The following is a 22,728-nucleotide window of genomic DNA, read 5'->3' as shown; positions in this document are numbered from 1 at the left end:
GACAGGCATACAGAGTCAGACATACACACAGAGAGAGAGGGAGACACACACAGAGACATAGAGGGAGAGAAAGAGAAATTCACCCCCTTGCTTCACAAAATGGCCAATGAATGCGAAGGATGCTGTCCAGCATGAGTGATGAGGGAAATGCAGATTGAAACCTCAAGGGAGCACCATGACACACTGACCAGATGACAGCACTGAGCGCTGGCTGGGGAGAGTAAGGAGGAACTGGAACCCACACTGCAGTGAGAATACACAAGGGAGCCTCTGCTTTGAGCAGGTTTTGTAGCACCCATTAAAGCTCAGCATATGCCTGGGCTGCGATCCATCAGTTCCATTTCTGGGCACTTATCCAACAGAATCGAGTGTTTAGGTCCACTCATTTACATATGCATATATAACGACGTTCAGAGCAGCTTTATGCATAATTATCCCAAACTGGAACTAACCCAAATGTCTGTCTACAGCAGAATGGGTAAATAAACTATAGACTGTTCATTCTATACCATACAGCTCTGGAAAGGACGAATTTACACCCAGGCTTCCTTGTGAATAGATACGAGTTGAAAGATGTCACACACAAAGAGAATGTATTTATGGAACTTTAAAAAAAAAAAAATGAATTGTCAATTAAGGTAAAAGAAGCCAGAGCCACAGTTGTCCTTGAAGGTTACAGCCATGGGGAGGTACCCAAGAGACTCGCCAGCAGCTGTGTATGTGTGTGCGTGCATGCCTGTGTAGATGTATGCTGTGTGTGTGTTATGTGTATGCAGGTACACATTCATACACGTGCATGTGGCGGCCAGAGGTCCATCGCAAGCAGACACCTGCTTCTTCAGCCCCTCTCCACCTTAGTTTTGATGCAGAGCCACAGGTCACACTGGACCTGCTGGCCAGCATGCAACTGGGCTCTACCTGTCCCCTACAACCCAGCCCTGGGGTTCCAGGTGTGTGGCCCTGCTCCTGGCTCTTGTGAAAGTGCCAGGGATAGAGCATTCCCAAGCACGAAGCATCTGGGATTGTGTTAACCTTGACCTGAGTGCTGGTTCTGGGGGTGTCTGCATATTGGAAACTTCACCAGGGTGGTCTGTGTGATGTAACAGGATATTACATCTCAGTTTAAAAAGAAACTTAAACCCTGAACATCATGAAAAAATGCCAGAGTGTTGTTTTTTGTTTGTTTGTTTGTTTGTTTGTTTGTTTGTTTTTCCTAGAAATGTTTAGGGAATGCAGTCTGCAGTTTGTTTTTTCTTTTTTTTTTTTTTTTACACTAGTCATTCTTGCCACCTACTCTTTAGTGAGTATGAGTAAAATTCAAACAGCTTTTAGTATTTGCAGGAGAGAAGAGAAAAACACCTCTCCCTTTAATGGAAGCTACAGTCTTTGTTGTCTTTAGGATCTGGGGTTTGAACCTCCAGCACCCCAGGGTTTATCTCCCACCTCCTGGTTTCTCTTCTGCTGCATCTTCTATTTTGATTGTGCCTGCACAGTTGAATCTTCAGGGCCAGATCCTATTTTAGAAGAAATGCCTAAGTTTTCTATCGACAAACAAATCAATAGTCTCCGGGGCAGAAGGTCAGAAAAACAATTCCACAGCCTCGCATCTGTTTGTTTCCTGGTGATTCCTGCTTGTTAGAGCGCTTAACAAGGTGGGAAGAAAGAAGGGGCGGGGCTTCTTCACAGTCTCAGGGCGGGCAGGCAGCAAGCATCTCTTGTCCCACACAGCAAAGATGTAGTCAGGGTGTCCTGGGGAGAGCTCACTGCAGGAGGAGCTGGCAGGGGGCACTGAGGGAGCCTAATGGAGAGAGATGCTCTCAGAATCTTCCCCGAACTCCTGGGAGATGATGTGCATGCAGTTATCTCAATCTGTGCGTTCAAGGCTGTGGGCCACCCACAGCGTCATCAGCGGATGGGTCAGGGTTCAGAGAGAAAGAGTATAGACCGTCCAGGGGCTGATGACATTGATTTATGAGTGCAGATTACAAGGGCTCAATGTGCATAAGTTAATCTAATGAGGATGAGGTTTTGGTCCTGAGAATTTCTGACAACGGCCAGGGGTGCTAAGGACATGTGCACATATCAGGGAGGAAGAAAAGGGGAAGCTAATAGTGACTGGGAGAAAAGGTGCTGAAATCCTGTTGTTGCCATGGTTACCATCATCACCAGGCGACACCCCCACTGTCTCAACCAGAAAATGAAACAAAGCCCAGGATGCTCTCTGGGAGTGGGCATGTTGTCACCAAGGCTTATTCACACAGACCCAGCCTGCTCACAGATTCACTCATTCTCGAAGGGCTGCCTGAATGCCATCCAGTGAAGGGTGTTGTGTTAGGCACTGAGAATTGGGCGGGACTAAATGGTACCCGAAGGGTGCCCTTCCTTGTGGAAACTTCATGCTGATGGAGAGAGCAAGAAACAGGGTGGGCAAAAATAAACTCAGCAGCTTTAGAGGCAGGTAGAGCCATGGAAACAGGAATGCAGACAGGGGATAACAGGACACTGTCACAGAAGCCGGAGCTCCTCATTGCCAGCTAGTGTACCTGGACAGTTTGCCTTGGATGCCCCCTCTCTTCCTCGTAAGTGTGCGACTGTAGGTGGGCCACCGGGTTCTAGCTAGCATCTGAGATCCCGACTCTGGTCCCTTCACTTTTAATCCTCTGATCCATCTTAAGTCCTCTTTCCATGTCACCAGAGGAGTGGGGGTCGATGAAGCCTCTTCAAAGAGGAGGCAAGGTCAGCCAAGGAAGGATGGACAGGAGCATCCTAGGAGTAGAACCAATACATACACAAAAGCTGCAGCACCCTGGGCACCTAGACTTTTCCATGGAGAGAGAGTTAGAAAACCTGGTGTGGGGGGGGGGGGGGGCTGTGTCATGGGCTGTGGATGGAGGCACAAAGAACAAGGTCATGATGTCCACATTCATTACCAAGGCCTAGAAACTAAGCCTGGATGTCTGAAGAAACCAGTGACACTCGAGTCCATGTCTGTTTTAAGCATGGCCATGGTCATGTCTTGGCAAGCTAAGCCTTCCCGATTATATTTTCTTACCCTAATATGAAAAATTAATTTGCATTCCCTCAGCACATACCAGCTGGTTGATGTAGTCAATTGACCTGGGGGTCGGTTGATTGGCAGGGAGGAGGCCGCCTAGACTGGAAAATTAGCCATGCATAATCTACACGGCAGATAAATGACACTCAGTAATTTAAAGCCTCGTCCTAGATGAAATATCAGAACAGAGCCACAGCAAGCCAGGAGATGGGAATGGCAAGGTCCTTTGGTTCTCTGTCAACACCCTGGGTCTCTGGGAATCCTGGGAAACAGGTTTCAGGCCTGCTGCCTTGGAGATAGCCCTGTGTATGAGAGAGAGAGAAAGAGACTATATGCTCGCCAATTATTCAGCAAGTGCTGCAGAACATAGTGATTTGATTGACATGATTCCTGAGGCATAGCAGAACTGTCTAAATGGTGTACTCCACAGACTTGTGAGCCCTGCAACTTTTGGGTTAAACAGCGTTGGAACCTCCCATGAACCAGCCTTGCATCATTAGAAAAGGAAGAGAAAACTCTCACATTCTGAGTGTGTGTGTGTGTGTGTGTGTGTGTGTGTGTGTGTGTGTTGTGTGTGTTCACATATGTAAGTCTGTATTTATGGGGGGGGCATGAATCCATGTGTGTTCACATGTATAAGTTTGTCTTCAGCTGCAGTGTGTGGGCCTGTGTGTGTAAGCATGATGTCGCTGTCAGTGTCTTCATGAGTTACTCTCCACTGAATCTTTTGAGGTTGCCTCTTTCTGAGCCTGGAGCTTTGCCAGTTTTTACTAGTCAATTGACTATGGCCTGCCCCCAGGATCTTACCTCCACCCCTGCGTACTGAGATCACAGGTGGTCCACCAGGCCTGCTTGGCATTTATGTGGATTCTGGGCTTCTGAACTCCAGTCCTCACGCTTGCATGGCAGCCATTGTATCTACTGAACCATCCCCCAGCCAAACACCCGTAAGTCCCCTTAGAATGCACAGAGCTAATCACATGGCAAGGTGCTTAAGTATCTGAGTTCTATGACCAGAACCCAAGTAATAGAAACAAAGAGGCCAAAGATAGATGGTGTCGCAAAAATGGGTGCCTGAGAAATGACACCTGCGGTTAGCCTCTAGCTCCTGCAGGACACAAGCACATATGTGCACATGCATACAAACACATTCACACACACACAATTAACAGAGAAGTTGAACCTGGTAGGATAGGCCTTGAATCTCAACACTTGAGTAGTGAGGTAGAAAGATTGCCAGCTGTTTGAGGCTAGCCTGGTTGACAGAATAACACCAAAACATCAAAAAGGAAGGAAAAAATAAAAAGACAGACAGACTAATGGAGAGATCCTATCATTGCTTCCTAATATTTAATCTCCTGGGTTTCATCCCTTGGGCCCCAGCTTTCTCTTAGTTGGACCCACATTAGCTTATGCACATACATCCTCTTGGGTAGCACCAAGTATGTTGTGCCAGCTGCGTACATTTTGGCTCACAGTAACTGACTTTTTCCACCCGTCTCCCTTTGTTATCTGGGAGTTCCCTGAGAACAGAGGTAAGACCCTCCATGAAGACTGTAGAGTCATGTGAAGTCACAGGACCTGTTGATACCCACCAGCCCCTCTTCCTTAACTCACATCCCACTGCTCTGCTCCTTCAGGGATGACGGCAATCCCCTGTGCCTGCCTGGGCATCTTCCTGGGTGGCCTTTTGGTGAAGAAGCTGAGCCTGTCTGCCCTGGGGGCCATTCGCATGGCCATGATGGTCAACCTGGTGTCCACGGCCTGCTACGTCTCTTTCCTCTTCCTGGGCTGTGACACGGGCCCTGTGGCTGGGGTCACTGTTCCCTATGGAAACAAGTAAGTACCTAAACACTTAGCTTGACCCTGCCCAGGAACACCTGAGCTACCTTCACTGTGGGTTCATAGAGCTCACTCAGCCCTGCCCAGAGCCACCAGACTCTCTACCACAGGCTGGTAGAGCCAGTTTGGACTCTGCTGATCCAGAGCAGAGAAGGCCGGGAGGCCTTAGCTTCTTCCTTGCAGTTGGAAGACTCAGCCTGTCCTCAGTGTGTTGAGATGTTCTCCTACACAGCAGGACAACCCCAAAAACAGCAGTCATTCATTCTCTGGTCCACTTGCTCTTTCTGACATTTGACTTCAGGAATGATATGAAGACGGGAAAATAAAAAAAAAAAAAAGAATAAACCTTATTTCAGAATTCAGCTTAAAATAAAGACAGAATCGGTGTCAGTAATTCCTATAGGAATCAGAAACTTCCATCCAGCCTACATAGTCGCTACCAGGTCAGGTCCACAATGAGCATCTTTAAATGGTAGTGGAAGAAAGCAATAGAAGCAAATGGTGAGAGGGGGCAGGAGGGGCAGGAATCAGCCGGTTGCTATGGGATCTCTTATGCCCCTGGTCTCTTTTCTTATTACCCCAGGACTTTGACCAGAGTCTCCATAGCAATTCCCCTTCAAATAAATTATGGGATTATATTATCTCTGTGTCCAATGTCCTCTTTCCTAATGGGACTCAGAGACCACCCTGACCTGTGGCTACCCAGTAGGTTATACAGCCAGAGTCCTCCTCCAGGCAGGCCACTGGGATGCAAGGAAGCCTGTAGACTGGGCAGAACTGAACTCATCTGCCATCCCTTGAGAGGGAGCAGGAGGGAGAGCAGGGATGGCTTCTCCCAGACCCACGTGCTCTTCAGGTCACCCCTAGTTCCTCGTGTACAGAGTAACCCTCCGGCTTGTACTTGGCTCTGAGCAACAACCCTCACTGCGGACTGCTCAGCTCACAAGCAGCGCACTGCAGTGATTAGAAGCACATGTGCAGGGTGCCACTACTGTGCCATTACACCGTAAAAATGAAAAATAAACAAAGCCGAAGGCCCGCGGTCACACTGCCCAGCTCTAACTAACTCTCAACACTCAAGCGCTTCCTATGTTCGGACAAATGTTTCACCTGCCCCAGCCTCGATTTCCCATTTGATAAAATTTGTGGGGTTATACGGAGAACAGACCAAACGACACAGAGAATTCCTTCAACAGCCAGGTGTCCCTGTGTCACCCGTGTTACCAGGAAGTGCTCTGAGCCTGAGGACAGAGCAGAAAATGAGGCCGCTGAAGTCGCTTCCTCCTTCTGGGGCTGCAGACTGGGCTGTCCCTGGGTATCTGTTCCCAGTTTGGTGGTGGCTGCTTCTTTGTAGTACAGAGGCAAGTGCACCCTAGCTAGCATTCATTCTGTGGCTCTGGATATTGAACCAGTCAGAGGGGTGAAGCCAAGCTGGGCATTCTGCATGCCGGAGAGGGAGAAACAAACCGAGGGGCGTGAGGTATCCAGCAGCGCAGGAGTAGTTAGGTGTAGCGGGGTCTGCAGCCATCTCGAGAAGTGTCCCGGAGGGAATAACCCTGAACTAGGCCCCAGCTGCCTGCAGCTCAAAGGGCACATGGTTACAAAATGCAAGATCCTCCTCACTTTGGGAGAAGCCCAAAGGCCATACCACCAGCTACCCAACCCAGCACTGTTTGAAGGGGTACAGTCTGCGCTGGGGGCAGTGGTCAGGACAGGCACTTGCAGTTCAGCCAGGGACAAGATGGGAAGAGTAGAAGCCTGGCAGGTCAGCGCTCTGAAGGAGGGCACCACGCTTCCCATCACAGCGGAGTGCTATCGCCTCCGTTGCTGTCCCATCTTGATGGCCCTGCTTCTGATGTGTCCCCTTAACCCTTCTCTTCCAGCTCAGCACGTGGCTCGGCCCTTGACCCCTACTCTCAGTGCAACAACAACTGTGAATGTCAGACCGATTCCTTCACTCCAGTGTGCGGGGCGGATGGCGTCACCTACCTGTCAGCCTGCTTTGCTGGCTGCAATAGCACGGTAATTGAAAACCTCTGGGATACAGGGGAGAGGGAAGGACTCAGGCAGCCACGGCTGCTCATAGTCCAGTCATGGTACAGAGTGGGCAGTCTCATCTTTGTGCCTTGCTGTGGCTGATCTAACGAAGACTCCTTTATCGGGAAAGTAACAGGCCAAGGTAGTTCCTCAGGCCTTTGCTGATTCAGGTTGGTTCCTAAGATACTTCATGGGGCAACTAAAAGTCAAAGTCAAAGGCAACTAATGTCTATGCAGCTGGAAAAGCAGCTGTGACACAAGATACTTGCAAAAGGTGGCAGGGAATAAGGCTGTGTGCAGTAGTGAGCTGTCCACCACAGAACTATATAGAAACGGGAAAGATGGGAAAAGCCTGAGACTCAGCCTCATCCCTGCTCAGTTCTCTTTGCCTTTCTTCCGAATTAAACGTCTTTCACCCCTTCTCTCCTCCCACCATGCTTTTGCTTTTTCTTCCCCTTAACATGATTTTTTAATTTGGCTGCCAGCCTGCCACATTCTCTGGATGAATACCGGGTGCCAAGTGACCGGCTAAGCAGCCCCGTTTTCCCACCTTCCAAGCTCCTCTTGCACCTGTTCTTTGTCTGCATCATACTACCACTGCCCCAGAACAGGGGCTCCCCTTCTCTTGTTTAGACCCGTGCAGTCATCACCCAGCTAGCCTTCCTGTAGGGCACTGATCCTGGTCCACATGTGTCTTCATCTCACATCTCCAGCTGCCTTCTTTCCCTCTAGATAGCTGTTCAGCGTTCTGTTTATTTCTTTCTGTATTTTTCTCTTCCATCGGACACCTCCTATTGACCCCTCAGTACCCCATTCCAATGCTGCTACTCTGAAATGCTCCTTTGTCTTTCCCTTTGGAGTTCTTGCCTTAGAGTCTTTGGGCACCTGTTCCTTCCTGGATGTGCGTGTCTCTTTCACTGTTAGCCATCTTCCAGCAGTGACTATCTTTAATCTTTGGGTATCTTGACCTAGGGACACTATTGCCCCAGAAATACTTCATAATTTTTCATGCAGTGCACTGATGGGAAGGAAAAGATAATTGTCATGGGGGCTGCCTTCAGGGAAGTGATTCAGTCATTTATTTCCTCACTGCCCTGCCTCCTGCATCTTAAAAAAGCAGCAGTTCCCTGAAAGAAAAAAATAATAATAAATCATTTGTTTTCATTTTCAAAGATTTCATTTTTGCTTGCTTTTAAGATCTAGATTCCTGGCCAGTTATTAACATTTTCTATAAAGAAAATAAATCATCGCAGATTGGGGGCTGGGAGGACCCGATTTTATAAATTAGATGATAAAGCAATTTCTTTATGTGAGTAGAAATAAATATTAAAAGGGGGTTGGGACCCAGAGAGCGGTTCAAATAAAAACACCAGCTATTATTTCTCATAAGAACAACCTCATTGACATTTTAATATCCAGACAGTTCTGTTAACACTCCACCTCAGGCATTGTGCAGTGATGAAAACTTAAGTGACTCAGAGTAGCCGTGTCCTGAGACCCAACAGGCCTTTATTCTTGGGGCACACTGACCCAAACCTGAAGAACCTGCCTTTCCTCTGATCTTGCATGAATAAGGTATTTGTTCAGTAACAGCCTCTCCATTCCTGCATGTTTACTTGAGAAAAAGAAGCTGAAGAGCTCCACGTTGTCATTCTAGAACAGTGGGCTAGAGTTGATACTCATTGCCCAGACACCTGCTCTCCATTCTGTGACTTGGAGCATCACCTAGCCTACTGGGATGACTGTAGGGTTGCACTTCTTCCCCGCTGAGGCAATCCTCTGGGTAATCCTGGCTTCCAGCTACCACAGGAAGGACTTGGAGATAGAATCCTGTTCATCCTAAATGGGGTCCTTGTGGTAGTTGAGCCTTTAAAAAAAAAAAAAAGAAAGAAAGAAAGAAAAGGGAAAAAAAAAAAAAAGGCTGCTGTAGACCTTGCGGGAGCTTTAGGCCAAGGGCCTGGTTCAGGCCAGGTAATGGGTCTTCCCTGCTTCATTGGTGGCATGTGAACTGTTTGACTCAAGCTTGGCCTTGAGTCAAAAGGAATCTTGGGATGACGTCCAAAAATGAGCAAAAGGCAGTTTTGAGTCTTTAAAATCTCCGCAGCAGTATTTTGAAGAAATGCCAAACAAAGGCTTATATTCCTGGTGTGGGACTCCCTTCCCCCTCCAACCCCTCTTCTCTCTTTTTAGCTTTCTTTCCTTCTGGTCTCTAGATACTCTAACTCTTCTCCACATGAAGGGTCTCCTGGCCTCTCCTATTTCCATGGCTCCTTTCCCTGTCTCTGGAGAGCAGGCTGTCTTGGTGTGGCCTCAGCCTTTCTCCATCAGTTCCCTGGGCCCTTCTGCACTGTCTAGATCTCTGCCTGCACTATTCCATACAGTGCTGTGTGAGCCCACCAGGATCACACCGTAGAATTTAGTGGCATTTGGGGCCCTCTGGGCCAAACCCAGAATCTTTCTCTCCACTCGGCCGCTCATTTTCAAGATGCCCGCCTGCATGAAACTGTCTTTCTGCACACTCCCCACACTCAACACAATTATTCTTCATGTCTGCCCTAGCTGCCTCTCCTGCCTCAATGTCCCTTCTCTTTCTATCTCCTAACCAGCCACTTAGCGAAACTCTCCCAACAGCCAAGCTCTCCTTTGTCTCTGGAGCTTTGCCCATGTCATTCCTTCTAGATAGAATAGTCTCCCCTGTGTCTTTGAGTCCTGTCTTGCCTACCTGCCAGGGCTTAGCCTATCTTGCCCTTTCCCTGCTCCTACAGAGCTGTCTCCTACCTCAGCACTTATTTCAAGACAATGTTCATGCCCTTCCAACTTCCACCGCTCCTATTCTCACCTGGCAAGATTCAAAGCCCATCTGTTCCAATGGCTCATTTGCTTAGGCATCTCTGTCCCTCACCAGGCTGCAGAGATAGGGCTGTATTGAAGATCTGTGGCCGCTCAGTGCCAGATAGAGCTCTGGGTAAAGGCTCAGACTTCCTAAATGTCCATGGGTACTCCCATGCAACCTCAATCAGGTGACTCCAGACAGTAAAACTCCTAGGCAGCAGCTGGCAAGCAGGTAGATGGGATAGTTCTAATTTAAAGGTACGTACCTTTATCCTTATTCAGGTCTCACCATAGTCTGCCCCAGACATGCATTAGATCCAAACAAGTCAACCAGTCAGGTCATTAAGATGCTAATGAAAACGAAGACAGCTAATGAAAGCATCAGCTATCCCTGTCTTTACTGTCTTCTTTGGGTTTTGTTTGTTTGTTTTTAAGTTTCCTCTTTCATTTCTCAAGCGATGACAGTGGAAGTTCCTAGCCCACATTTGCTGTTGCATTTCTAAACCTTGTCACTGCCCGTGGTGAGGAGGGATGACAAAAAGATGGAGTTAATTTTATCAGCCTCCTTTGGTGTGAATATATCGCTCAGAGTGTTTGCCTACTTTTCGCCTTCAGAAGTAATTATTCCAGCAGAAAGCATGTGTGTATGTCGGAAGTTATGTCCCTTTGATGGCCTGAATAATTGACTCAAGGAGGAAAAAGAAAACAATTTTTATTAGGCACCAATAGGTTAAAAGTCAACGTAAGCCAAGCACGGCAGTTTGGGGGGCATAGGTGACAGATGGCTGATCTACCCCTACTCAGGCCACACGACATTTACCAAGTACTGTTTGAGATAAGCATCCTGAGGGTTCTCAGCAAGGAGGTGGATTCTACGGTGGGGCATTCTCGGAGCTGGGGATGCCACCTCGTAGGTCTTAATCCAGCTACATTTTCGAATCCCTGCAGAGGTTTACAATACCTACTCAGAGATTCTTCCTTCCTCATTCTTTTGGCATGTGACTTTTAAGCCTCCCAAGCGTTCTTAGGATATGACCAGGGTCGGAAGCCACTGTGCTTCGTAGACTATTTCTCCACCTTGGCTTTGAGGCTACTTTTAGGTAGACAATTCTCAATCCCTACGAGCTGAGTAGTGCCCCGTGGGATGGTTAGCCACCAGCCTCCACCTTTATCTGACTACCATAGAGGTCCTCGGAAATGGCCAGGTAGCCCTGGAGACAATACAGCCCTAGGAGGGATGAGGCATGCTGAGAGATCCACAGCCCCTGAGCTGATGCCCTGTCTTCCTCACCTGCCGGCTTGAGTGTCACAATTGCCTTTTCGCCTGTCCAGCCCAGGCAGCCAATGCATGCTAATTAGAATGCATTCCTGGTGGCCTGAGCCAGATGAAACTGAGCGTTCAGCTTGGAGGTTTTATATATGAGTCTAGATATGGACCTCGTGAGAAAGCTAGACTATAGCACATCTGCAGCCAAGATGTGGCTTGTCCTTCATTGTTCTCTGTGTAGCCACAGTCCTCACCAGCGGACACCCTCACGCCTCAACCGCTTTTTCTTCGATGTATATTCCTCTGTCTGACCCCACAGACTTGAGCTGGGAAAGTGTTTCCTATAGCGTGGTCCAGATCCAACATTGGTTTAACAGTCCATGCTCATCCTAGCAACGACTTCCTAGAAGGACCTTGGGGATACTCAAATAAAGCCCTCCTAGAGCCTTACCAGCTATGACGCCTGCTACATCACAGGCGCTGTGCTAGGTGTCACGGAGATGAATCCGGTCCAGGGCCTGCATCTACTATGGTGTTTTCTAGGAGTGTATACAAGAAAGTACCAAAACGCAATACTCTGTCCAGCTTTAGTTCAGTAAGGACAGAGACAGGAGGAGCTCTGAGGAGCCAAACTGGCCAGCTTAAGGTCCAGTGAGAGACCCTGACTCAAAACTATAAGTAAAGTTGAACATGACGAAGAGAGTGTTACCTGTATGTATACATACATGTGCACATACAAACATGAAGAAAAAGCTGGATGACCAGATAAGCAGTTGTTTGTACCCACAGATGACTGCCTCTGACTGAGAATTAAGAATAGTTTTTGTCAATATCTTTCAGATTTTCTGCATATTTTGAAATTGCCCCAAATAATCACACAATGCTTTTTCAATAAGGAAAAGCTTTATTATTTTTAAGCTCCAATATTAAAAGGTTAAAGAAAAATATATTTAAATATAAGGAAGTGGCTAGGTAGAACACTTAGAGGCCTGGTGAAGTTATGGCCCGTAGGGGAGAAATTAGCTCTATGTGAAACTGGCTGGAAGGAGAGAGTATTGTTTATACCAGGGCAGGCCTTTCTCCTGAGGGTGAGCAGGCATTTGCCTGCTGGACGAGCCTGGAAGGACATCCCTGCAGAAGTCTACTGGGTTATGCTAGGGGTGTGTCTTTTACCAGGCTTGGGTACTACATAATAAAAATATTTTGAAATAGTAATAATAAATATATTTAGATGTTTAAACTAATATGGCAGGATCTGACATCAGGAGACAGAATACAAGAGAGAGAGAGAAACACAGGGTCTGGGATTCACTTGAACCTACAGTCATATCCTTCCCTTCCAATGCTGTCTTCTGTGTCCCACATGCGGTGGGAGATCCTAAGTGGCCTTCCCTGCTCCCCAAAGAGCAGCCCCTTGGTGCGGGGTGGGGTTACCACCAGGAGGTAAGTCACCAATGTTGAGATAGGTCCTACTGTTGGTGCTACCTGTGAAAGGTGCAGGAAGACAGGGTCTTGCCTTCACTATGACATATTTTCCTCCCGGTCATTTTCTTTCACTTGGTGACCTTGCAGGGAAAGGAGGGGGTGTCTTTATCCCTGCATTTTTTTTCAGATACCTCTGCTGGGAGGTGGTGAGAGGTCATTTGGGTTTTTCAAAATGAGGAACGAGATCTTTTGCCTGGAAATACCAGCTTAGGTTTTGTTCCTGGCATCCTAATAATGAAGAGACAAAGGACTGGTGACACGGCCTCCAGGAGACAGGGACATTTCTCTGAGAATGACAGCGTCTTTTTCTGTGCCTGGATTCCTCACGACTCACTGAAGCTCCAACACATCCCTCTGCTGCTTATTACTGCTTCTTTTGTAGTCGACACTGTACCACCTCATTATTGTTGAAAATAGTAATAATTAATACATTAATTTTAAAAAAAAAGAAAGAAAAGAAAAAGAAAGTCTCCCCGGCAGGATCAGGAGGGAGGCTGCCTTTCTTGGCACTCATGCTAGAGAAATCCCTCTGGACCAGAAATTGGAAGCATTACCATACTGAGAAGACTTGATTGTTCCCCAATGCTTCCAGAGTAATGAGGCCGGCCTCGTGCCTCTCACTTTTTCTGCAAGGCTTTACCACCGATGACATCATCCCTCCCACACCACGCTCTGACAAAAGTAGTCTGTCAGCCCGGGAATCCATTTCTTCCATTCATAAGAAATGACCCATCACTTCTGAGTGATGGCAGGAACAAAAACAGAAGCAACTTCATTTGCCAAGATTTGTAAAACACGGCTGATGAGTGTCTTGTTCTTGTAGGATGAGCTGTCAAAATAGCGTGCTTGCCATTTCCTTCATCAGTTAAAAAAAAAAAATCCAAGACCTGGAGAATAATTGTTTTTGCATTTATGGTCTCCAGCTTTTATTGTGATTATTTGTTCCCAGCCTTGCATGTGATAGAAACATTTCTCAGTGGAAGTCAGTGGCGGAATGTAGAATCATGATGTAACTTGGAGACATAGACTATTGCATGCTCCCTGATTTCTTCTTTTGTGTTTTCACTGGTAGTGGAGTCTTTGATTTTTAAAATATAGTACATTTACATGATTTAAAATCAGCATGTAGGAAGACAAGAGACTTCTTCCCTCCTCCTTTGCCCTCTCTTCACCCACTTCTCGGCCTGCCAGTAGACTGTGCATGCAGTTGAGTGTTCCTTGTCTGAAATTCCTTTATGATAGTTTCGGGTTTAGGGGTATAGACATTATAACATTTGCATATGGATCCTGAGACATTAGTAAGATCTGATCAAGAGAGATGCTTCCTGGGCTGGGGAGATGCCACAACGAGTAACAGCTCTGACCACGCAAGCATGAGGACCTGAACCTGAATGCCAAGAGCACACATCAACACAGTGAAGCCTGGCACATGTCTGTAACCCAAGCACCAATGCAAGCAGAGACAGCTGAACCACTGGCATTCACTCACCTGCCAGGCTTGCAAAAGCAACAAGGTTTAGGTTCAGTGAGAGGCTCCTTGTCAAGATATCACAGCACACAGCGATAGATCGGGACACCTGATGCTCTCCTCTGACTAATGCATGTGCATGTATGCAGGTACACATGCACTCACACATGTAGTTATATTAAAGATAGGTAGTTGGGGATGTCCCTCCAACTTGTGTTAAAAGGAAATTTAATACGAACCCTCCAAACCTGTGTAGCCCTGAGCAGTGGAAAGTCTAAGAAGAGAGAAAAGCCAGGTATGGGGAAAAAAAAAGGTTCACTTTAGTGTAATAAAGGAGGCAGGCTGTACATTCTCTCCTGTGGCCTGAGCAAGCTGAAGATGCTTCTAGAACATACCTAAGCTGGTATTTCCAGGCAAAGGTATTTCCTTGTTCCTCATTATGAACAACCCGGGTGACCTCCCTCCAGCTCCCAGCAGAGATATCTGAAAAACTGCAGGAATAAAGACACCCCCTCCTTTGCCTGCATCTTTGAGATTATACACTGAAGCCCCACTGGTCCTATGGACTGAATGATGGGTATGCACTCTAGAGCTTTCTCTGCCAAATCCTGTGTGTTAGTGAGAAAATGTATTGGATTCCCTGTTCATTCATGACTCCCAATCTGGCTAGAGGCTGATTTCTACCTCCCTCCTTCCCTCTCTTTCTCTGTCCTCCTTCCATCCTTCCCCTCACCCCCCCCCCGTGTCTTTGTTTCAGTTACCCCAGGATAACCTCAAACTTATTATGTACTTTTCTCAAGTACTGGATTACAGGAGTAAGCTCTTTTGTCAGTGGGGATTTTTTTTTTACCCTTATTTCAAGGCAGTATATTCTCACTGTATGATTTTTCTGGGAAGGAATGTAGTCCCTGTTGTCCTCAGAGAGTTGAATTGTCTGTCTGCTGTCACAATGTGAGGGATCAGTATCTACTTTTCCTGTCATTAAAATACTGTGCCATCCTTCACGTGGATAATGAGAAGGCCACTGTGCTCACAGAGAAGGCCTGACAGGCTTGTTGAACAAGATGACAGAAGGAAGCTAGCCTGCAAATTTCATAAGAACTTACCCAGCAGATAGGCTTGGCCAGGCCAAAGTGACAGATGAGTAGCATGACCCAACGATGGCTTGCAAGAACTGATGGCTATCTGAATATTTCACTATTTCTGGTTTAACAGACTCTATCAGGCTAATGTGATAGAGGACTGTACAGCTGTAAGAAAGTACTTTTCTTTCTTAGGATGGAAAGAGGCCCAGCATAAATCCTTCACTAAAAATCTAAAGCACAGGAACAGAGTAGGGTCTTATAGATTCACTGAAAATCTGTAAGAACATGAAAATGTGAGATACAGAATGCCAAAATCCAAAATGTTTCGAGCACTGACACGACTGAGTTATGTTACTCACTTGACTTCATGGGATGACCTGCAACCAAAATACGACACATGCAGCATCTCTGTGGCCTTCACTCACTCACACACACTCACACACACACACATATAAAATATATGTCTTATGTAAATATCTATATTAATTCAGGTCCCCATGTTTGAGCACCAAGCAGTTTACTAACTAAGCTATCTCCCCATTGACCTTATTTTTTGGCCAATGTAATATAATGGGTTATAGCTCAAGTGGAGGTCCAAAATAAAACAGATAAAGACACCAAGGTTGATAAACCAAGCAAAGGTAATAAGTCACCTGTGAATAAATGGCTTATTCACAGGGTTCTGGCCTGATCACTGAGTTACAGTACACCTGTCATGTCTCCAAGTGTTTCCCAAGAAGCCATGTAAGCCAGCACTCAGTTCATGAGGTATTCAGTCAGACAGCCCACCAGGAACTGTTCCCCAATTATACTTGGTCATTCTAAGTCCATGTGGTTGGAAGGTCCCCATTCACAAATGTTTTCCCAGCCAAGCTACTACAGGGATCAAAGAGAGTGATAAGTGCAGCTAGACCTGGGACAGGGTTGAGACCCTTTTAGGATATGGAGGGCATCAGGTATTCATTCAAAACATTTTCTGAGTGTCTGTTGTAAGCCAAATCCTGTCTAGTAAAAGTGACTGTAAATCAGTAACAAAACTACAATTGGCTCTTTTCATTTAGCCTTAGAGTCAGGAGGAAAAGAGTTTCCTCCTGGTGTCAAAATTACCGTCTGGTTCCTGGGAAGTTGATGGACCTTACTAAGAGAAGAGATAGTAAAGCAAAGGAATTTGGTGCTAAGAAGTGTCATTTGGGCTTGGTCAGGAAAACAGCTTATATGTGCATCTAGAAGAGAAAGGGCTGAATACAGAAATTGGAGCTATTTAAGTGGGATAGAATAGAAGCAGTGAGGCTGTAGAAGGAGTGAGGTAAGAGGAAATAAACTAGCTCCATGGTGAGTTAGGACTGACTGCAAAATATAAGAGGCTGTTATCCATCAGAACCAGAATGGAATATCTAAGGAGAGGCCTGAGGAGCTAGATGGAAGCTCTGTTGGTCTGCAGGTTAGCCCAGTAAGTGCCCAACCTGAGTACCAGGGAAGGCCTGCATCTCTGGCCCCTTCATTTGGATCCATCCCTACTTCTGACCAATGGCCCTGTGAGGGTAGTGGCCTCTTCTTTTCTTCATAGGGGAGGGGAAATGATTATCTTTCTGCCCTTTGTGGTTCCTAGCTGGGATGGAGGCCTCTAACAAAGGTCATCTTAACAAGAACAGAGAGGGGAGTTACATGGGAGGTTCACAGGGAAATGAATCAATCATACAGAGGTAGCCTTGGATCTAGACTTAAAGGAGGGTATGGGAAGGCCGATGATGGGGAAGTGACCAGGGAAAGAATGGTTAGCAAATGATTTCTTCTATGGATCTAGGTTGGTTAGTGTCTTCTCTACCACCTCCTCTTCCTAGTACAGAAAGGAGATGTCTCTACAGATGGCGATTTGGAGCCAGGGCAGTGGTGTATGACTCTAGTCCTGGCTACTCAGCAGCTAAGGCTGCAGGACCATCATTTGAGCCCAAGAGTCCGAAGCCAGTCTGAAGAAAACTTCATGCCTCATTAAGTACAAGTATAAGGTTTCTTTCCAAAAAATAGGACCTTGCACACATAATTTCCATTCCTGCAGCTTCAGTGAACTGCAGGTAATCAGGGGAATTGTATCTGCATCAAACCTGTCCAGAATCTGTTATGTCATAATCCCTAAGCAATGCAGTAAAATGACTATGTCTATAGTGGTGCATTACATTAGATGTAAAGTTCTCTAGTGATGGCTGTATGTATACAGAAGGAGGTGTATAGGTTCTTTACCATTTTTTTTTAATCAGGAACTCAGGCATCTATAGACTCTGGTATCTCTGTGGTATCCTGAAACCTCAAACTGGTGTCTTCTGTGTTATCCCAGCTTCTCCTGTATCTGTTAATGTCCTCAAATGATCAACTCAAAATAGTCCTTGTGCCAAAGAAGCATATTTTCGGGTAGTACACTGATCTCCTATGACTCCTGGCCATGCTTCTTTCCTGCCCAGCTCTCATTCAGGGTAGAGAGAGACCCCTGCAAACAGCTCCCAGACTTAGGAGGGAAAATGTGCCAAGCAGGCAACACAAGTTCAGCTTGGCAGCTCAACATGCCTGTGCATGTCAAGTATCTAGGGAGGATATGGACAAGAGGAGAGTCATGGACAGATAGTAAAATGTGGGATAAGAAGGGAAGAAAGTCCAGCCCATAGCCCTGAGTTGCTCCTGCGTGTTAGCATGGGAGAGGGGAGGCAATGCCAAGAAAGAAGGGCAAAGTGTAGCTAGAAAAAGAAAAGGGGAATCCAAAGAACAGAGCCATGGGAGGGGGAAAATGGATGGTAGACTAAGGATGTGATGCCGATTGGGAATTTCATGAGATCTGATTGAAACTAGTAGGGAGAGAAGATAATTAGAATGAGATGTGACCAGGTCCAGCAAGGAGCACTGTCAGCAGCTGGAGAAGTTTACCTGTGACTTCGGTGATCAGGTCATACACTCTTCCCTGGGCAGAAGGTAGGATGGCATTGTGAGCTTTAACTGGAGGGAAGTCCTGCTTCTTTGTAAAGGCAGAAGCCAATCTGGCCACTTGGGTGTTTTCTCAAACTACCTTCCGGGTCTATTACCTTGCAGCATTACGAAAGGAAATGCTCGAGAAAGTGCCTCAGGGTGTTCCTGACTGACAGTTCTCATATCCTCTGTAGAGCAGGTTTAGGTCAAGGCTCAGAGGGTCCATGGGAGAAGGGGAGCTGCTCCGCTGGAGGGCTAGTAAAGGGATGTGGTGTCTATCATAGGTGTTACGGAAAAGCCAGGTAAAGTCTCCAGGTATAGGGTAAGGGGTTTGGGAGATGGGGTGTGGGCGGTTGCTGTCAGGCCTTAGGCCCTGGGAATTGCCATAAATACCCAGGTGTGTAAGAAGAGCACTCACACAGATGCTTACCCTGGGCACACCATTCAGAAGATGTACAGCCAGCGGGTACCGTCTGCCTCACACTGCCATGCATGGCGGCCCTAATAACGGTGAACACAGAGGGTTTGGGACACCCTGGAAGTTATCTCTTATGGGAAAATATACCCCCATCTGTACTATATCCTGTAGTGAAAGAAAGGGAGAGCGGGTAAGAAGAGGAGAGGAACAAATGTGAAGGGAGAAAGGCAGAGAAACACAGGCTTTATGGGGAGTTTGCCTGACCCCTCAGGAGTGTTTACCTTCTGGGCATGCGCTCAGAAAGCCAATCAGCTCTGGAAAGGGAGGCAATGAATCATTTATGATTGTTTTCACTTTGTATTCATTAAAGCCTCTGCACTATTATTATTGAACCTTAATTGGCTTGGCACTCTGAACAGCCTCCTCCAGCCCCTGCACCTCCCTCTGCCATCAGAAATTCCTGGAGCAAGCTAGCAAGCATACAGGAGAGACGAGAGCAAACCTTGCACGGGAATGGGGGCTGCTGATCCAGAGCCCCTCAGAAGATCAAATGGAACGTGGTGGCTTCCCTTTCTCCTCTCTGATCATATATTAATAAATGTATCCCATCAGGCTCTCGCTCCGCTCCCTGTGAGCTGGTGTCAGCTACTGCTGCCTGGAATCTCTTAGCTCCCTTTGCTACCTCAGCCACTGGACAAGTTTTCCTTCGGCTTCCACCATCAGGGTCTCCCAGGCACAATGGCTTCACGCATGACAGCATGTGTTCTTTGTTCTGAGTGCCATGCCAGGCACTGAACCAGCAACAGTATGTGGGTTACCTGATTTACTTCTTTTAATACACTTCGGTGTAATTATAACTGCATAAAGGGAAGACAAATTGGCAAGTAATTACGATGTTAATTTGGCAATGTTTTATCATATTGTGGAAGCACAATTTCCTCTCTAATTGTATTGGGGGGGCACATTTATCTACATTGCAGCTTACTGAAGGTTTCTTGAGAATGGAAATGAAATACACAGGAGACAGGAAATCCAGCTCTCCTCCCCATAAATATTACTTTATTTGCCTGTGTTTTTTTTGCAGCCTCCTTAAAAAGCTAACTCGTTTATTCAGGCCCAATTAATGGAATGCCATACCATGTATAATTAGGCGGTGACAGCTTAGCTGATGGATTGCCATGGGTGTGGAAACCAGAGACACCCCCAGTTGAAATATCTGAACCTTCCCTTTCAGAACTTCACAGGCTGTGCATGCCTCACCACCGTCCCCCCTGAGAACGCCACTGTGGTTCCGGGAAAATGTCCCAGTCCTGGGTGCCAAGAGGCCTTCCTAACCTTCCTCTGTGTGATGTGTGTGTGCAGCTTGATTGGGGCCATGGCCCAAACGCCCTCTGTCATCATCCTCATCAGGTAAGCCGTCCACTGAGCCCCAAGGACCTGGGAGTCAGCCCAGCCTGTTCCCCTCCACCTGACACACAACTTCAGGGTCCCCGAGCATCAGAACTGTGTGAGTCTTGCAAGCAAGTTGAGATGGGGCTGCTCTAGGCTAAGAGGAATCAATTACAAGCCTTCTGTCAATTGGGACTTCATAGCACAACAGGACAGCAGTAGACGGCTCCTTTCATAGCCTCCCAGGAATTCAGGTGACTTTGAAAAGCATTCCACACTGATCTTGTCAAGAGGCATTGTTGGTGCAATAAAGTGAAAATATTGGGCTGGGGACATGGCCTGGTTGGTGCACCTGCCTCACAAGCATGGGCTCAAGTTCATTCCCAAAACCCATATATAAACCTGGTCATAGAGCTTGCGTATAACCACCATGATTATGAAACTGGAAGTAGAGACAGGCAGATCCCTGAAAGCTTGCTGGACAGTTAGTCTAGCTCGGGCAAGTTTTAGGCCAGAAAGAGACCCTGTCTCAAAACCAATGGTGGAAGGATCCTGTGGTACAACATTCTAGGCTATCCTCTGCCCTCCACACATATTCTCATAACACCCACATGCACACACACACACACGCTCAAAAATGGCGTTAGACTAGCCAAGTCGTTATGTCTAAGCCTTGTCCTTCTGTCAATCAGCCGTATGCCCTTGGACACAACATGGTCCCCAAACTTGTTTCTGACTCTCTTACATAGATAAGAGCACTCATCCTGCCTGCCTGCCTGCCTTCAGGTCATGTGTGCAAACCACTCTAGAAGATGAGAGGTTAACCATGCCAAGGATCCTGTGGCACGCAGGTGGTGATTGCTTTTACGTGAGTAAATGGTTGCAGTGAGACACCCAGAAATCCGTAGCCCCTTGTCGCTGGGAAGCTGGCCTGGAGGTGGATGAAGGGCCTCCAAGGTGAATCATTGAGCAATATTCTGAGCAAGTTCCATCATTGGCAATGCTGTTGCTATCTTGATTTGTCGGAGGTGCCTAGAAGAGCAATGATCCATACATACCCTAGTGTCCATCTGGACCCAAAGAAAGAACATATCCCACAGAAAGGCTCACCTCGCTGGATGCATAAGCCAGGCAGCTCAAGGCCCAGGGCTGGGGTAGAAATGAGGTGCTTGGAACCACCTCGATGCCTTGCACAATACCAGCTGCTATACCCAGCTTCCCTGTTGCTGGAGGCCTCCCTACCACGCTTTCCATTCTTTGCTGGCAACTGCCCTGGAAGTAAATTTATAGGAGGCACTAGTGTCACCCAGATGGTCATTAGCAGTGGCTTATGAATGTACAGAGGCATTAAGGGAACAATAGCAAATTGCCATCTTCTACTTAGGAACTTTGACAAATCCATACGTGGCGCGCTGGATGGCTGTGGTCAATCAAGTTGAGTCAGTTTTTACTGGTGGCCTTGAAAAACCTGCAAGTCCTTTCAGAAATGCAATATGCCAGTGTGAGTCAAGAGCCATAAAAATATTCAGGCCTTTACAGTAACCTACCACCATTCCTGGCCATTTATCTCAAGAAAATGCCTCTGTACAATGAAAAAAAAAAAAAAGAGCTCAATACAGACAGATTTTTTTTTATTACAATGTTAACTATAATGGCAGAAACACCTGAATTGAAGTTGTGAGTTAAATTATGGAACTGCAGTTCAAAGGAATAATGAAAAATCTTAAGAATGTAAGAAGTGTTTATGAAATGAGCCATTGAATTTAAAACTATATGTGGAAGGCGATTAAGTATTATATGCATATGAACAAAACCCATCAGGTTTCGTGTATGGGTTTATGGTGGCTGTGTTAGGAGCAGTTTGTTTTTCATTAGAAATTCTCATGAAACTGTATCGTAATATTCACACACAGGAGTCTCCAGGAAACAGCAGAAAGAGGGATCCTTGCCACCATTATTAGTGGATGATCCACTTCTTTCTCTCCCTGTGAGTTCCCAGGGAGATTCTAGGTGGCAAAACTTTGGCTGTGGAAATTTTAGCTGTTTCCAAGCCTAAACTTGATAAGCAGGTCTCGTAGTTTTTCAAAGCTACAAGACCTTTAAATGGATCAAGATTCCCTTTAAATGGATCAAGAGCTGATAGTCTCAGTGACCTGTGCTGACCACATACATCTATGAACCCCTGTTTACCTAGAGGCACCTGTTCTTGTTCGCATTGTAGCATGGCATCCCACCCCTTTCCTAATCCAGCTTGCCATCACAGAAATTCTAGGTAGGAACTGACCGGGATATCCCATGCAGGCCTACCTCGGCAGATGATTACCAGCCCAGGCCCTGGCCCAAATCAGTGGTTCACTCTGATGCTGGTCAGAGGTTGCCGGTAGGAGCTACACCCCTGTAAATATCCCCCTTTTTACACATGAAGAAACTGGCCCAGCAAGTGACTAAGCAGTACTCCCAAGGTCTCACCACCAGTAATTTAATGATCCCGAGCCCGCATTTCTGGTCTTCCCTGGATCTTTCAATAACATCCTGCCTGAGCCCTCCATTTCTTCATAACTAAGCTCTGCAGTTCTTATGGGAACCAGTTTCTCCACAGGATATGAAGAAAGATCTTAGCACCTTCCTCACTTTGTTCCCAGTGACACGGCAGCTGAAAGGAAATCACATTTCAAGTGATAAGTAGTCTAGCTCATTATAGCAACATGTTTTCTTGATAAGGAGATTTGCCTTTATTTATGTGTCTTTTAAGCTAAACCTTCAAATGAAGGCAGTAACAACACAAGGAACTTGGCTTGTGTGATGTGTATCTTCCAGAGAGTGCTAGTTTTGCCCAGAGATGCAGCTGTCATGACCTGGAACTGGTACCTGCCTTTGTCAGCCAGAGGCCTGAGCCCA

The 22,728-nt window shown here is 46.7% G+C and overlaps 1 protein-coding gene across 5 annotated transcripts in view; it reads left to right on the top strand.

Moving 5' to 3' along the window:
- Slco3a1 (solute carrier organic anion transporter family member 3A1) overlaps positions 1–22,728 on the top strand; it is a 284,954-nt gene that overhangs the window by 235,494 nt on the left and 26,732 nt on the right. For all 5 annotated transcript variants that reach the window (XM_060367352.1, XM_060367354.1, XM_060367353.1 and 2 more), the window contains exons 6-8: positions 4,696–4,894; positions 6,781–6,919; positions 19,676–19,851. In XM_060367352.1, coding sequence (XP_060223335.1) covers positions 4,696–4,894; positions 6,781–6,919; positions 19,676–19,851 — 514 coding nt within the window. The remainder of the gene's footprint in view (positions 1–4,695; positions 4,895–6,780; positions 6,920–19,675; positions 19,852–22,728) is intronic.

This window comes from Meriones unguiculatus, chromosome 14, assembly GCF_030254825.1.
Source record: "Meriones unguiculatus strain TT.TT164.6M chromosome 14, Bangor_MerUng_6.1, whole genome shotgun sequence".
NCBI classification, from domain to species: domain Eukaryota; kingdom Metazoa; phylum Chordata; class Mammalia; order Rodentia; family Muridae; genus Meriones; species Meriones unguiculatus.
This window is presented reverse-complemented; position numbering and strand designations above follow the sequence as displayed.